At 41.8% G+C, this 15351-nt stretch overlaps 2 protein-coding genes and 1 pseudogene across 2 annotated transcripts; 1 reads left to right on the forward strand and 2 right to left on the reverse strand.

Moving 5' to 3' along the window:
• Positions 1-16: 16 nt before the first annotated feature.
• On the reverse strand, positions 17-3188 carry LOC120430722 (nischarin). Its single transcript, XM_039595834.2, has 3 exons — positions 2165-3188; positions 564-1088; positions 17-502 (listed from the first exon to the last, which is right to left on the reverse strand). The coding sequence occupies exons 1-3, from the start codon at positions 2913-2915 to the stop codon at positions 285-287; spliced, it is 1494 nt and encodes a 497-aa protein (XP_039451768.1). The 5' UTR covers positions 2916-3188; the 3' UTR covers positions 17-284.
• Positions 3189-3350: 162 nt separating this feature from the next.
• LOC120430719 (BTB/POZ domain-containing protein 6-A-like) lies at positions 3351-4758 on the forward strand. Its single transcript, XM_039595831.2, has 2 exons — positions 3351-3422; positions 3478-4758. Exon 2 carries the CDS (start codon positions 3489-3491, stop codon positions 4632-4634), a length of 1146 nt encoding a protein of 381 aa, XP_039451765.1. The 5' UTR covers positions 3351-3422; positions 3478-3488; the 3' UTR covers positions 4635-4758.
• Positions 4759-9840: 5082 nt separating this feature from the next.
• Positions 9841-13696, reverse strand: LOC120430717 (poly(A) polymerase type 3-like; annotated as a pseudogene).
• Positions 13697-15351: the final 1655 nt, after the last annotated feature.

The raw sequence follows: 15351 nt of genomic DNA on the forward strand, positions 1-15351 counted from the left end.
GAATTAAAAGACAGGATTAGGCTACATAAAATAAACGTAATATTTTATTTACACAAATGTTTTCAATGAGCATACAATAAAACAATACCATTTCAAATGGAAGGGGCAAAACATCTTTAAATGTTGATATACTATCGAGTAAATTGCACTATCAGAATGTAAAACATACACTTAACTTAGCGAATATCATAACCAATAAAAATAGACACGACATTAGAGATTAAATAAAAAAATAAAAACGTTCATCTGTAACACGACACAGCTCAGCACAGCAAAACTGGTCGTTATCTGGTCCCGTTGCTCGTTCCGGCCACCGCCTGCTGCTGCTCCTCCTCATCCGGAAGCAGTAAACTGTGCAGCTTACGTTGCGAGGCTTGCGCCGAAATGCGCAACGCCGACAGCACCAGCGCCGTGTCGTACTCCGTCTGGTTGCCCTTTTCGTTGTCCAGATAAATTTCCTGGAGCCGGTCTCCGAAGCGGGACAGGACCCGAGCGCGATAATCTGGAATTAAAAAGTAGATTAAAAATGTGATTTAATGTGTTTTAGACGATCTCTCTCTTACCGACACTTCCGGCGACGGGATTTCCCATCAGGCGGAGATTTTCCAGCAGGGGAAGGTTTCCAATGTGGTCGATTTCGCTGATTTGTTCAATCTGGTTGCAGCTCAGATCCAGGTTCACCAGCGAGTACAGCTTGGACAACCCTTCGAGCAGTCGAATCCGGTTCTGGGACAAATTCAAGCTGACCAAATTGCCCAGCTGCAGGTGCCAATCGACGCACTCGCTTATCCGGTTGCATCGCAGACTCAGCGCTTGCAGATTGTTCAGCGCGCTCAGGTTGGCAATGCACTCGATCTGATTCTTGTCCAGCACCAGGTCTTTGAGATTCGGAAACAGTCGGATCGTAAAGTCGATTTCCGTCAGCTGATTTTCCTTGAAAACGGCGTGCCGCAAATTGCGCCACTCCTTCGACCGGTCCAGCTCGGTGACGGTGTTTTTGTGGATGTCGTCGCACAGCGCGATCTGGCGGATGTGTTTGATTTCACTTTTATACACCTCGATGCGGACCAGGCTCTCGCAGAGGCCACCTGTAAAAATGGCAAGGATTAAACTTACTTTTTTAAAATTCTCAAATTCTTTTATTCTCAAACTCTTAAATTCTTAAATTCTTATATTCTTAAATTCTTAAATTCTTAAATTCTTAAATTCTTAAATTCTTAAATTCTTAAATTCTTAAATTCTTAAATTCTTAAATTCTTAAATTCTTAAATTCTTAAATTCTTAAATTCTTAAATTCTTAAATTCTTAAATTCTTAAAGAATAATAAAATGTTAATTTGTAGATATCTGAAATTGTGAAATTCTAAAATTAAAAAAAGTACAATTGGGTCCTAAAATGAAGCTTAGATTGCTGATATTATTGTTCACAGCGATAAAGCTTATTTTTCTGAGTACAATGATCCTTTGTACGACCATAAAGAGCTTAGAATGGATTTTTAAATCAATTTTGAAAAATTAACCTCGCGGTCCTTCTTGACAGAAAAGCTCCTACTTGACAGGCCGTTCCAAGGAGACCACAGTTGATCCATCGAAAAAATGTTGTCTTGTCAAAAAATTTTTTTGCATTAAAATGAAAAAAAGTGATCAGAAATGGGTTTTAATCGTGTTTTTTACCGTTGTACATAAAAATTGGCATAGGGCTTTAGTACCCAATTTAAATGTAAAAAAATATTTTTGGTTTGAAAGGTTTCAAATTTGGCACATGAAATAAAGTTTTTTTTAACTATTAAAATCCATAAAAATCGGTATCTTGAAAACGGATTTTTTAAAAGATCGATTTGGTGTCATCGGTGTAGGACGCGCGCTTGAGGATCTTGCAAGAAAAAAAAATGGAATGTTAAATAAAAAAAAAACTCCAAATTAAAATTAAAATAAAAACAAAAAAGATAGATTCGGCAATTCAAACTTAATTTTGTGGTTCATTTTTGACATAATTAATATTTTCATTCAGAAATGTAAAGAATGGTCCAACCCATCTTCTGGAAGTGACTTTCACTAAAATAATAGTTGATTTGACAGTATAACTGTCCTTCTGCTAACTGTTGAGCGTTAACCTAGAGGAGATGCCACAATTATCATTAATCAAATAAATCACAAACACTCACCAACATTCTCTATGTTCTCGGTCGAAATGCCATAAATGAGCAGATTTTTCAAGCCCTTGAACACGCTCAGCTCGTAACGCAGCTGCGAAGGAATCAGATTGCTGCTTGCTATCGGTTTATGCAGCGCGTGCGGAATGTACTTTTCCGAATCGTCGTCGTACAGAATCATCGGCAGACTGTTCTTCGTCGGCAGCACGATGACCGTCTCCAGCTGGGAGCAAAAGTCCATAATGTGGGAAAAGTTCAACGCGCTGTCGGCGGCTTCGGTCGCCGGGCAGGGCAACTTTAGCCGCTCGCTGATGGCGTGCAGCTCCAGCACGGAAAAGCCGTACTTTTTCGACTTGGCCAGGAAGGTTTCGCCGCGCAGGAAAAACGAACAGGCCAGGTTCTGCGCCAGAAAGATGATGTCGTACCGGTGGAACTCGAGAAATTCCACAAACTCCCGCGGCATGGTCACCTTCAAGAAAATCAGCATCTCCTTCAAGTACTGCTCCAGCGCTTCTTGGCGCTTCTTCAGGAAGGTTGGGCTCCGATTTCCGATCACCTTCTTCGGTGGCAGCTTGTCCTTGGCAACGCTTCGCTCCTGGACCAGCTTGCTGTGCAGGTCGTCAAAGTCTCGGTACCGCCGGTTCACGGTCCACATGACCAGGCCGCACTTGACCATCACCTCGTAGTAGTTGACCCCGTCGACGGTGATGACCCGCGGGATCGAGATGCTGGTTTCGCTCGCGTGCAGCTCGTAGTTGGACATTTTCCTGAAGGCTTTATCGAGAATGATTCTAATAGTACAGATTCCAAGGTCAGCAACTGGCCCACTATCTCCACTCTTGTGGGGGCGTTACGCAAGGGCACTCGCAAGCGATCCACCTGAATGCGCTTTAAATAAAGCAAACGTTTTGAACAACAATTTCAACTTGTTTTCCATTAAAAAATGGGTTGATAAAACTAAAAACTCAGGTAAATTTGGGACAAAAAACTGTGAATCACAACAAAGACTTGGATTGGAAATTAATTTGACATTTCTGGGTTGTTTTGATAACGATACACGTTTCGAAGAAAGTGGGCGAACACAAACCTTTTCGTATCAGACGAAATTCCCCACCTAGGTTCTGAGTTTGAGGCAAAGTTGATGTGTTTGCATCAGAGTGCATCAAGATTTTAGCGCGCAGATTCATTTGAATTAATTCGTTAAATCGTTAAGTCACGTTTTGGCGCCAAACTTGATCATTTTGTACTGTTTTTGGGACACGTAAGTAAGGTAAGTTTTGAAAATAATTTAATTTCTCGCAAATGCTCAGTCGAGACTTTTGCAGATTACTCCGAAATGACGGGCAGATTAACATCCCACTACCGGTTCGTGGACTTGTCCGCGGCAAGCCGCTGGGAGCGCCTCGTCAACAGCGACCAGTTTGCGGATGTGATCTTCCGGGTGGGCGAACCGGGAGAGCTGATGTACGGCCACAAGGCCATCCTCGTGCAAGCCAGCCGAGTGTTCCGGACTCTGTTCGGCGAAGCGCCGCCAGGACAGGCGATCCCGATCGGGGACATTGAACCGGTCACCTTCAGGGAACTGCTGCGGTACATGTACGCCGACCGGATTACCGTGACGCTGAAGAACGCGGTGGATGTTCTCTACGGAGCGCGCAAGTATCAGCTGTGGACGCTGACCGAAATTTGCCAGAACTATCTGCGGTTGAAGCTGACCGAGGTGGATGTGCTGGACGTGTTTGAAGCGAACCGACGTTACGAGCTGGACTGGGTCAACCGGATCTGTCTGGGCATCATTTGCGACAACCCGATTCAAGCTTTTGACGACGAGTGCTTCTGGAAGCTGTCCGGCAAATCGGTGGAGTTGATTGCCTTGCGCCAGGTCATGAACTGCCAGCCGGATCAGCTGCTGACGGCGATCAAAAAATGGATGAAGATCAACAGGAATGCGTTTGAGGAGGGAACCCGTATCATCAACGTGGCTCGAGAACAAAAAGACCGCAGTGTGATGTGCAAAAAGATGCACAACTTTGCAGCCGGCCTCTACGTGGAAAACAACAATCGATCGTCTACCAAGTTCATCCTGAAAATTGACTCCGGCAAAGCAATCTCAATCTACGGCGTTGGCATTTGCATCAAATCGAAAAAGTCCTCAGCAGCCATCGAACTGGACATCACAGTGGAGCGAACATCGAACGGCAAGCTCACCAGACCGCTGATCGCCCCCATGAAGCGCCTCGTGACCGCCCAAGCAGCGGACATCCACGTGGAGGAGGTACTGTTCAAGAAGCTGCCCATTGGCAAGGGTACCTCGTGCAGCGTCCAGATCCAAGTGACGCACCAGCGCGGAACGACGCTGTACTGCTACAAGGGCTTCGAGCCGGAACATCCGGAAGTTGGGTTGCGTTTCGAGAGCAGCACCGGCTATTCGAACCCCGGAAGCAGCTGTGTGGCTTACGTGCTTTATGATGACCGCATGTAGTGAATGCGGGTGTGATTGAACCTTGAGAACTATGAATTTATAGAAGCGGAAAAATGTTGACTAAAATGTAGCTGTTTTTAAAGAACGCTGAATTAAATAAACATGAATTACTCCTAAAGCTTTAGAGAGAGCGTTTTATTTTAGGGTCGAAGTAAAAAAGAACACTCCTTATTAAAAAATCTGATTCTGATCCAAAAAGTGACAAACTTATGGGACATTGGACGAGATTTCCGGTAAAAATATTTACTAGACTGAAAAACCAAGTCTGTCGTATAGAAATTGCCAAAAACCAAAAAAAAACATTTTTTTCAACATTTTTATTTTTAAAACCGCTATCTTCCCAAGGATTGGACACAGTACCTACAATGATCAATATGGAGACTTTTATGCAAAATTGTCCGGGGAATCGATTCCCACTACTGGTTTTTGAAAATTTTGACGTTCAGACCACTTTTCAGAAAACAGTTTTAGTAAATGATTTTTGTATTTTTTTAGGAGAGACATACCATCCTGCATTTTTAGTCAATCTTTTGGTAACATCTTAGGCTATTTACTCAAAGTTTTGAACGAAAAAAAAATCGTGACATCACTTCCAAATTTAAATTTTAGACTTAAAAATCCAAAAATCTCATATAAGTGGCGTGTATTTTTGTTTCAGTGTATTTTTTTTCAGAAAGCTCATCCAATTTCCTACAAGTTTTTGATACGACGCAACGGCTTCGAGATACAGTAATTTTTAAATTGCAAAATAAAAATATTTAAATAACTTACGCCTTTCTCAAATGTTATTTTCGAGTACTATTGGCTCCATATACACAAAAATGGCTTATATAGGTCTGTCAAGCAAAACAATGTAAAAGGACCGAAGCCTAAGTGTAAACAAAGAGTCTATCCTGCTCACGTCAGTTGATGTTTACATTAGGAACGAGCAGGATAGACTCTTTGTTTACACTTCGGCTTCAGCCCTATTACAATGTTTAGCTAGATGTCTACAAAGTTTCATTGAAATCGGAGAGGGTCGGGTACAAAAGTATCAGAAAAATCCTGATTTGAGCTGGAATTGCTCTATAGTCCCCTTGGAAAGAGCTGTTAAGAAGGATCGCGAGGTTAATTTTTCAAAATTGATTTAAAAATCAATTTTTTGCAATTCCGTCGTGAAACTATTTCTTTTGCCTGTCATTCTTGAACGACGAAATAGCCTACTTTTCTGTAACAAAAATAACAGAATCGAATAGCATCACATTTCAAAATAAATGCTGAAAAGTTCTACTTTTCAGCACTCAAATGGGTGCTGAAAAGTTGAACTTTTCAGCACTTGTTTCGAAAAGTAACACTTTTCAACATTTTTTTTTATTTAAACGATTTATTGACAAAATACATGAAAATTTGACATAAAATTTCACTCAGTGTGTGTTTTTTGGAATTGCAAAAAATGTTGTATGGAACTCGTTGCAAAACTTGATTTTTTCAGCACTCTTCGTATTTATCCAACTCGGTGAACCTCGTTGGATAAATGTACGACTCGTGCTGAAAAAATCCTCTTTTTGCAACTTGTTGCATAAACTACTATTAAACTTTTTGTGGTTGAACAAAGGGTCATTGTACTCAGAAAAGTAAGCTTTATCGTTGTGAACAATAATATCAACAATCTAAGTTTAATGTTAGGACCCAATTGGTGATTTGACTGTGGCTTTAGGAAATCCTAAAACTATATAAAACTCTTTGTTGGTTAGGATATTTTTTATTGTGAAATACTTTTGTCAATGTTTTCTTAAATTCACTGTCGTTTCAAATTAATCAGGCTCAATCGCTCTTACTTGTAGAAAATGGAGTCATACAGGACGTACGACAGGATGCTGTTGGTGCTGGTCTGCTCGTTTTGCGCATTACGCAATACATAGCTGCTGAAAAAGCGCATTCCCAAGAACAGTTTCTCCGGTTCGAAGTTCTTGAAGCAAAACAGCGGCTCTTTGCCGTGATCCACGTGAACCTTAATGGAACACGTGCTCTCTTTGCCGATGGTCAATTTCTCAAACAGGATTTCCTCGACGCAGAATTTGGCGCTTGGTGTGACGGTGCGCTTTGTTACAAAGGGTAACCCGATTTGGCCAGCGTCGTTCTTGGTCAGGACCACAGCGATGTCCAATGTTACCGGTTGGAGCACACGTTGAGACTTGATGCATATTCCGAAGCCGTAGATCGAGAGCGGCAACTCTGCTCCAATTTGCAGGACAAAATCAGCATCGGGTTGTATAATTTGAACTCTTTGAACAAGATGTACCGGATGTCGAGGTCGCAACGTTGGATTTCGTTGTACAACTAAGCGTTGGAGCCCAGAAGAGCTCTGGACTACGTTTACGGTGCTGGTGCTGACAATGTTCAGGTAGTGGCCAGCGGAGAAATTGTGCATCTTTTGGCACTTGAAATCACGGTTCTTCTGCTCGCGAATCATGCTGACGATCTTGACTCCCTCCTTCGATTCACCTTCATTGACCCTGATCCACTTTTCGATCGACGTCAACAGTTGAGTCGTTTGGCAATTCATCAACTCCTGCGAGGCGATCAACTCCACGGACTTCCGGGCAAGCGCCAGAAACCCTTCATCAGAAAAGATCTTGATCGGATTGTCACAAATGATGGCCAGGCAAGCTCCATTGACCTCATCCAGCTCGTACCGGCGGTTCCGATCGAACAACCGCAACGCGTTCCCCTCGGAAAGATGCGCCATCAAGAACATTTCGCAATATTTCTTCAACTTCATCAATAAATACTTGTTCGAACCGTACATAAGATCCAGCACATTCTCCACCGTCACGTTGACCCGGTCCGAGTACATGTACCGCAGAAGTTCCTTGAACACGGCCGGTTCAATGTCCACGATCGGGATCGCTTGCTCGCGCACGTTCTCCCGAGACTCCCGGAACGACCCGGCAAACTGGGCCCGGAACATCTCGCTGGCCTCGGCGAGGACGGCCTTGTGGCCGTACATCAGCTCGCCCGGTTCACCAACCCGGAAGGCCACGTCCGCGAACTGGTCGTTGTTGACGAGACGCTCGAAACGATCGAGCGCGCCAAGACCGGCCGATTGAGCGGATGCCGTCGGGTTGCTGGCCATTGTGGGACGGTTTTGCTGCAGTTTGAATGTAGGATATCTTTGGAAAAATGATCAATAATTTGTTTGGTATTTGAGCGCCGACCTACCTTTTCAGGAACGAACACGGGTCTAGCAATAAGATTTTGGCGCCAAAACGAGATTTGCTACACGCAAGATACACGGTTTGCTCATTTACTCAAGTTTGGTCTAAATTAGTTACACGCTCGTTAGAAATAACCTAAAGCGTTTGCTTAGTTAGTACAATTTGAATTCTTAAAAGGAATCCCGCATAATCAAATACCAAAGGTGAAACTGTCGAAATCATAAGAAAATTATTTCTGGTATGGTTACCATTTGTGATATTGTTGATATAATGTCACGACCATATAACAAAATTAAAATGGTACTATTTCCCGAATTGTTACACTTATCTTGACATATTCGAATGGTTGATTTTTTTTCCTACAATTTAATGAACGGTATCTATTCGTCATACGATTAGGATGGTTCGAAACAGCTATTGTTAGAACATAATAGTACTGTAGCCGGTATGATAAAAGTTATGATACTCGGTATGATTTAGTCAAAGAAACCTAAGCGGAAAATTTCCTAAATTTCCTAAGTCCTAATAATTGAAACAATTGCACAACAATTAATGGTACGATATAATTATTCCTCATATGTTTGGTATTATTTCAAACAGTTTTTGTATGATTGAGCCAAAAATAAATTTTAGCGAAAATTTTCTTAAGTCCCGATGATTCAAACAATTTTTCAACAATTCATGGAGAAATATAACTTTTCGCCTTATGGTAAGTATTTTTCGGAACAGCTATTGTTAAAACATAAGGGTGCCATAGCCGACGTAGTATTTCCAACTTGAAGCTCGGCGAAAAACTCTCAAGTCCCAATAATCCAAACAATTGTACAACAATTCATGGAACGATATAACTGTTCGCCAAACGCTTAGGATTATTTGAAACAGGTATTGTATGATTGAGCCAATTGAACTACAGCAAAAAAAATCCTAAGTCCGAATAATTCAAATAATACTTTAACAATTCATGGAACGATATACCTGAATTCAGCGAAAATTTTCCTAAGTCCCAACAATTCAAACCATTGTTCAACAATTCATGGAACGATATACCTGAATTAAGCGAAAATTTTCCTAAGTCCCAACAATTCAAACCATTGTTCAACAATTCATGGAACGATATACCTGAATTCAGCGAAAATTTTCCTAAGTCCCAACAATTCAAACCATTGTTCAACAATTCATGGAACGATATACCTGAATTAAGCGAAAATTTTCCTAAGTCCCAACAATTCAAACCATTGTTCAACAATTCATGGAACGATACCCGCATAAACGAGAACCTTAAAAAAACTTTGTGTTAAATGGTTTTCTCACCATTTCAGAGATCGTAACCACTATTTGAAAAATGGTAGGAAAACCTTAAAAATACCATATCGGAAATGGTACCCTACCATTTTTCATAAAGTTCGACCATCTGAATTGAGGGTGGTTAGCAACGGTAACCTTAAAAATCCCCGAACAACGTTTCGTCAAATTACCATTTGTGTAATGGTAAAAATAAAGTAAATTTTCGCGAAAAAGCGACCTTTTTCTCTCGGTTTTTACTGTTTGAGAAATGGTTTTTAAAAAGTATTTTAAGGTTTTTCTTACAAATTTTAACCTTGCGTCTACTATTTTAGAAAGGGTTTGTAAATGGTTTTTTAGGGTTTTTCTTGCTATTTTTACCTACCGCTACTATTTTGGAAATAGTTTTCATATGGTTATTTTAAGGTTTATCCTACATTTTTTCCCAGTTTCACTATTTCAGAAATAGTTTTCAAATGGTAAATTTAAGTTTATCGGACAAATTTACAACTTTTTGAGAAATAGTTTTTAAAAATTTTTCTTAAATTTTTACCTACCTATTTTTTTACAGAATTGTTCACTTTTTGACGGATGGTTCACAACAATAATATGTTAACTTTATCGGCTTGAATCTAGGCTTGAATTCTAGTTGAATGTTGATTCTGTTTAGTTGATCATACTGCCAAAATCGTCCAAACCTGAAAATGTAAGAAAAAAACAATCACAAAGTATCGAGTAGAATGTAACATTCAAATATCAAATACTTATCTGATGATTCAGATTGATTGATGCCAATCGTTTGATTGCTTGGTTGCATCCTCGGCGGAACAATACTGTCGGCCGGCTGCCGGCAAGATCTCTTGATTACCGCTCGAATTCTCCAGCACCAGCTGTTCCGTTTTTATCAAGTTCTCCACGGCGCTGAAATGATCAACAAGAAAAATATAAACAAAGTATCTGGTAAATTAAATGATTTGTTTGAAAATTATACCTGCGCACAAAACGTAAACAACGACCAGCCGCACAAACGTTTCACTTCAGACTGTTTTTGCCTGCGCTGCGCTTGCCTGCGCGAGAGCAGGTAACGAAGCGTAGCGAGAGAAGAGAAAAGAGAGAACATGCAAGGCAAATATTATTTTGCGTTGAATATAAAATATTGATACAGTCATTCACATATTCGGAACACTTTTGTGATAATTTGTCAATAGCATGCCAAATGCAGCTTTTCTCTCGACCCTACTATTTTTAGGACCTTTATTAGGCCATTTTCTTGCTATTTCACTAGTAAAAGTAGTACTTTTTGAACAAAAAACTTCATTTCAAGACTATTTTATTCAGAGCAGCAAAACACTGCCTCCAAATTGCCTGTTTCATGATTGTGCCTCCCACAATTGTGGAACACCTGAATTTTACTGATATTTTTACAAAAAAGTTATCAGACCATGGATAAAACATCACTAAGCTTGAGTTTCACTGGTTGAAGTGTGTGAAGTCATTATTTTGTTACAAATATGTACTCCTGGAGAGAATCAAAGTTTGTTTACATCCGTAAGAAAAAAGTGTTCCGAATTTGTGGATTTCAAGGGTCAAAGTTTTTCTTCAAAAACTTGATATAAAAGTTAAAATTTGCAGTTGTTCGATACAGCATTCGAAAGATCGCAAAAAAAGCTTTCAAATGAAGGTAAAAGCGAATCATTAAGTTCAATTATCGATTTGCTATGATTTTTTGAACATTGGCCGATCTGTAAACTGTTCCGAATATGAGGGATGGCTGCAAATTGAAATTGACCTAGCGGAGAGTCGAAATCGACATCGGCATAGGTGCCACGATACCAGTGATTTCGTCCAACCAGTCTAGAAACACTGTTTTGTTCTGGCCATAATGTGTTAACATTGTGGAGCAAAACTGCTCCACGGCGGCCAAAAAACCCAACGCTGCCATAGTGATACGATCACTCACCAAAACACCGCGAATCAAAACCCGTCGAATTTCGCTCTAGTTACAGTTTCTTCTGAGCAGGTCGTTTGCGCATTTGCGCTCCCGCTAGAGCAGGTTCGGGTCGAGGTACTGGTTGAGCTGCTTCCGCCGGACGTGCCGCGCCTCGATCTTTATGCCGTCGCGTGTCGTCTCGAGGACCTTGATGGGACCTGAAAGAAATCAACTTTTTGGCTGTAGAATCGCTCAACGCACCGCATGTTTGTGCACGGCATCGGTAAAGTTCTGGATGCTTTCGGTCAGGTCCACGTTCAGGTTCTCTGACCGCTCTGACCCCATGAACCTGAGCGAGCAGAGTGTTGTCTGCGCCCTCGCCGCCGTCGTCCTTTTGGTTTTACTCCTGCTGCTCGAAGCACTTCGGGTTGACGTGGGCCAGGTTGATGTGCAGGATTCGCTCCAGGTTCTGGATTAGGTAGCGGATCTTGGACTCGACCAGTTCGCACCACTCGAGATGGTCGTCGGTGTTGTTCGAGGTCACCAGCAGTACGATAAAGTAGCGATACTTGAAGAAGAAGCTCGGCGCCTCAAACAGCTTGTCCCAGCCAGCCTTGCCGAGCATGATTTCGTCCGTGATCTGCATGCCGCTGTTGAACTCGTTCAGCATGACCTTCCGCGTCGAGCTAGACACGTGGAAGGTCGAGTTTTGCTGCGGATATGCCGGCGTGATGATCGGCATCAGGTGGAACCGGTCCTGCACGTTCACCCGCGAATCCCAAACTTGAAAGCCCAGATTCACGGTGTCCGGCCGCTTCAGGAACACCGGCTGGGGCCACTTCCAGCGCAAAAACACCAGAAAGAACTTGTGTACCTGCGTGGCCGCGACGACATTCGGGAGCTGACACGTCCTGGCCACCAGCATACCCCACGACACACCTCCAAAGTAACCCAAAGAGTTGGAGTAGATTCCATGCTCTGAAAACAGAAAAAAACAGTGAAAAGAAGAAAACCCCAATATTAACAAAAACCCCAAAAGATACCAACCAAAGCTCAACTCACTCTTCGCCCACAGCTTGATCGAACGCAGCGCCAGCCGAAAGTTGTCAATGTTGGGCACCAGCCGCAGGATCTCGTCGGTGGCGCGGCACCCGTTCAGACTGCGCACCAACTTGGGGTCCAGATTCTTCAGCAGCATATCGTCGCCCAGGTCAAAGTTGTTCGGAATCTCCTTCAGCGCCAACCGCGCAAACAGCAAATCAATTTTGATGCCGTCAAAGTTCATCTTGACGACCGGCACAAGCGCCTCCTCGACGGCGCGGCACTCCGTCACCTCGGGCTGTTTCTTCAGCAGCTCGAAGAACGACCCAAAGTAGTCCAGCCGTTCGATGTTGCGCGGCGCCACACACAGCGCGTCAATATTCGCTCCCTTGTGGTTAACGCCCAGCCGGTACGACCCAAAAGTGTAGATCTTCCCGCCGAGCTTCGCGACATGTTCTTTGAGATGGAAACATTGCGCACTTACTGCTTGACCAGCGTGTTCAGCTTGGGCAGAATCTCCATCCGGTGGTTTAGCTCGAGCGCCTTCTGCAGCTCCACCGTTTTGGTGTGGTCTTCCGGCTTCGTTTCCGCCAAACTGATGGCCGACGTCATGCCCAGAGTTTCGTTACTGCCAGCCGATGCTGCTGTTGCGGCTGCCGCGGGCTAAACGAAAAAATCCTATAAAAAAAACTTTGCCGGCAAAGGGAAGATAAAAAATCAAAACAAACTTTCCTCCTCCAACGATCGTTGCACCAAAAGCAACACCAAGTTGACAGTGGATTTGAACTTGATTTTGAGTACCTCCAGCTAACCGTGTACTAATTTTTCAGTTCAACTGCGATTACATTTTTTTGGTAAACGTAGTTGAACTGAAAAATTCGTATGAAAAAGTGCGAAACGCATTAGCAATGTGCGATTTTCAGTTACAGTGTACACCTCCCAAATAAACTGTGGTAATCTCCGGCAATTCCTCAAAATGGTCAACTCACATTTTGCGTGTATCGCCCCGTTTTGACATTTCTCTCCTTCTTCGCAAACGCCCTCCCAGTCACGGCGTTCTAGCAGGATTCTGGAAGAGTTCTCACAGAGGTGGATATTCTAACAGCATTCTAGCAGAAATGTTCTACTATTTTTGCAGGATTCTGGCAGAACCAGCTGTGCTAGAATATTTCGAGACTGGGCTCTCGCTGATTCATCTGTGAGCAACCGGCGCAACAAAAACAAACAACAACAACAAATCTGTCGTCGCAAGTGTTATAAAATTTAGTGAATTTCTGCTCGGAAACTAGGCTTCGTATTGGGTTTGTATTTTGTAATTGGAGAATTGGAGAACAGAGCGGCGGATCGTTTGCCTGGGGTGGCTTTCGATGCTGATGTTTAATCGGTTCGATTTTGGTTGGCTGGATGGGAATAGAGGTGATCAAACCACGATTGATCGGATTTGCAAGGAAAGTTGTTGCAGGGAGGACAGATGTCCGCCAATAGCGGATTTTTAATGGTTTATTTGGGCTATTGCTTTGACTGTACCATTTTTGCATCATGGTAGATCCAAACATGGGGCCGCTGTCGGGAATCTCCTGCGTTTTAAAGCACGGCAAACGGGTTGCTTCCATTTGTGGGGAAACTGGCCGAATGGGTGCTCCACCTGGATCAAGAAAAGATTTGCAGGGACAAAGAATTTGCCTGGTTTTACTTCCACCGCGCATTGCTAAATGGTGGTATCAACGTGGTGCTTGCTCTCTCCTGGCTGAGGTCGAGGTAATCTTATTTTTCAGCCCATCAAAAATGTATACGGACCCCATCCGAAATAATTTAGGTTTTTGATTGTGTTGGAAAATCTCTTCGGATAGTTCGGATAGGGCTCGTGCATAAACAACGTGGCTACGTGACTACCAAAATTCAAATTCGAGATTCTTCAAATGATTGGAAAGGTTTTCCAAGAAAGTCTAGCAAAACAATGCCAAAGGGTCGTTGTGGGTTTGTAAACAAAGATTGTATCCCTTTCATGCCAGATGTAAACATCCTCTAGCGTGAGCAGGACACACTCTTTGTTTACAAACCCACAACGGCCCTTTGGCATTGTTTTGCTAGAAGTGCACCCCGTATTGTTAACATCACTTTATTTTTTGCATGATGGGCGCTGAAATGAGGATTATACTCCGAGGCAAAATTTTTATTCAAAATATTAATAAAACCTGGTTGAATTTGATGGAACATATTAAAAAATCATTACAATATTTCGAACGGATATATAATATCGCGTATCGAAGTTAACCATTTGAACTTTAAAATAACCTTTTGATTTAGGATAACTATTTCAGTAAACATCCTCAAATAGTTTTTCAAAGTCATTCAGAAAAAAATCACCACTACCAACTGTTTAAAAACCTTAATTATAACGGTAACTATTTGACAAATAATCATCCAAGTCCGCCAGTTGAACCATTTGAACTTTAAAATTACCTTATGATTTAGGGTAACCATTTGAGAAAACATCTGCAAATAGTTTTTTAAAGTTATCAAAAAAATTGTTTACCATTACAAACATTAAAATAACTCTATTACTTATGGTGACCATTTGACAAATAGTTATCAAGGTCCGCCAAATAACATTATTACAAATGGTGACCATAACTCATAAGGTTGTTTTAAGGTCCTCACTAGAATTCATATAGTTTTCGTTTATCCGGGTATACCTGAATTCAGCGAAAATTTTCCTAAGTCCCAACAATTCAAACCATTGTTCAACAATTCATGGAACGATATACCTGTTTGCCATATAGTTTGTATGTAAAGCTAATTTATTTTCGTGATAATTTTTATAAGTCCAAATAATTTAAACAATTGATTGACCATTATCAGAACGATAACTGTTCGCCATGTGATTGGTCTATAATTTATTTGTATGGTTCTACCATACATGTTACGATATATTTATGATAAATTTTGAGGCCACATTTCATAATAAAATGCATTTTAAACCGCCAAACGTTATGTAACTGAGATAGCTCAATTAGATAAGGCGGCAGCACAACGGAAGAATCAACAGGAGACATCATCATCAAGCGGTAACAAATCCCGGACATTACAAAAAAAAACGCTCACCATTAATAATCATATACTTACCATTCCCGTTGAATCCATAGTTCCCAGAACATTTGTAAAGTTTATTTTTTGGCTCCTCCCTTTTCAAATGGTGTCGGTAAGTGTCGGTAAAGCAGTTCACCATTTAAAATCATATTTTATTAATTTGTGGTACGGTTCACAT

The sequence above is a fragment of the Culex pipiens genome, chromosome 2 (assembly GCF_016801865.2).
Source record: "Culex pipiens pallens isolate TS chromosome 2, TS_CPP_V2, whole genome shotgun sequence".
NCBI lineage: Eukaryota > Metazoa > Arthropoda > Insecta > Diptera > Culicidae > Culex > Culex pipiens.

What these genes read in the sequence shown, in the direction of transcription:
- LOC120430722 (XM_039595834.2), bottom strand. Translation starts at nt 2,915, where the DNA reads ATGTCCAACTACGAGCTGCACGCGAGCGAAACCAGCATCTCGATCCCG. An exon ending in CGAGAACATAGAGAATGTTG is followed by an intron (nt 1,089 to 2,164) that starts GTGAGTGTTTGT and finishes CCATTTTTACAG; the next exon opens with GTGGCCTCTGCGAGAGCCTG. An exon ending in TCCCGTCGCCGGAAGTGTCG is followed by an intron (nt 503 to 563) that starts GTAAGAGAGAGA and finishes TTTTAATTCCAG; the next exon opens with ATTATCGCGCTCGGGTCCTG.
- LOC120430719 (XM_039595831.2), top strand. Translation starts at nt 3,489, where the DNA reads ATGACGGGCAGATTAACATCCCACTACCGGTTCGTGGACTTGTCCGCG.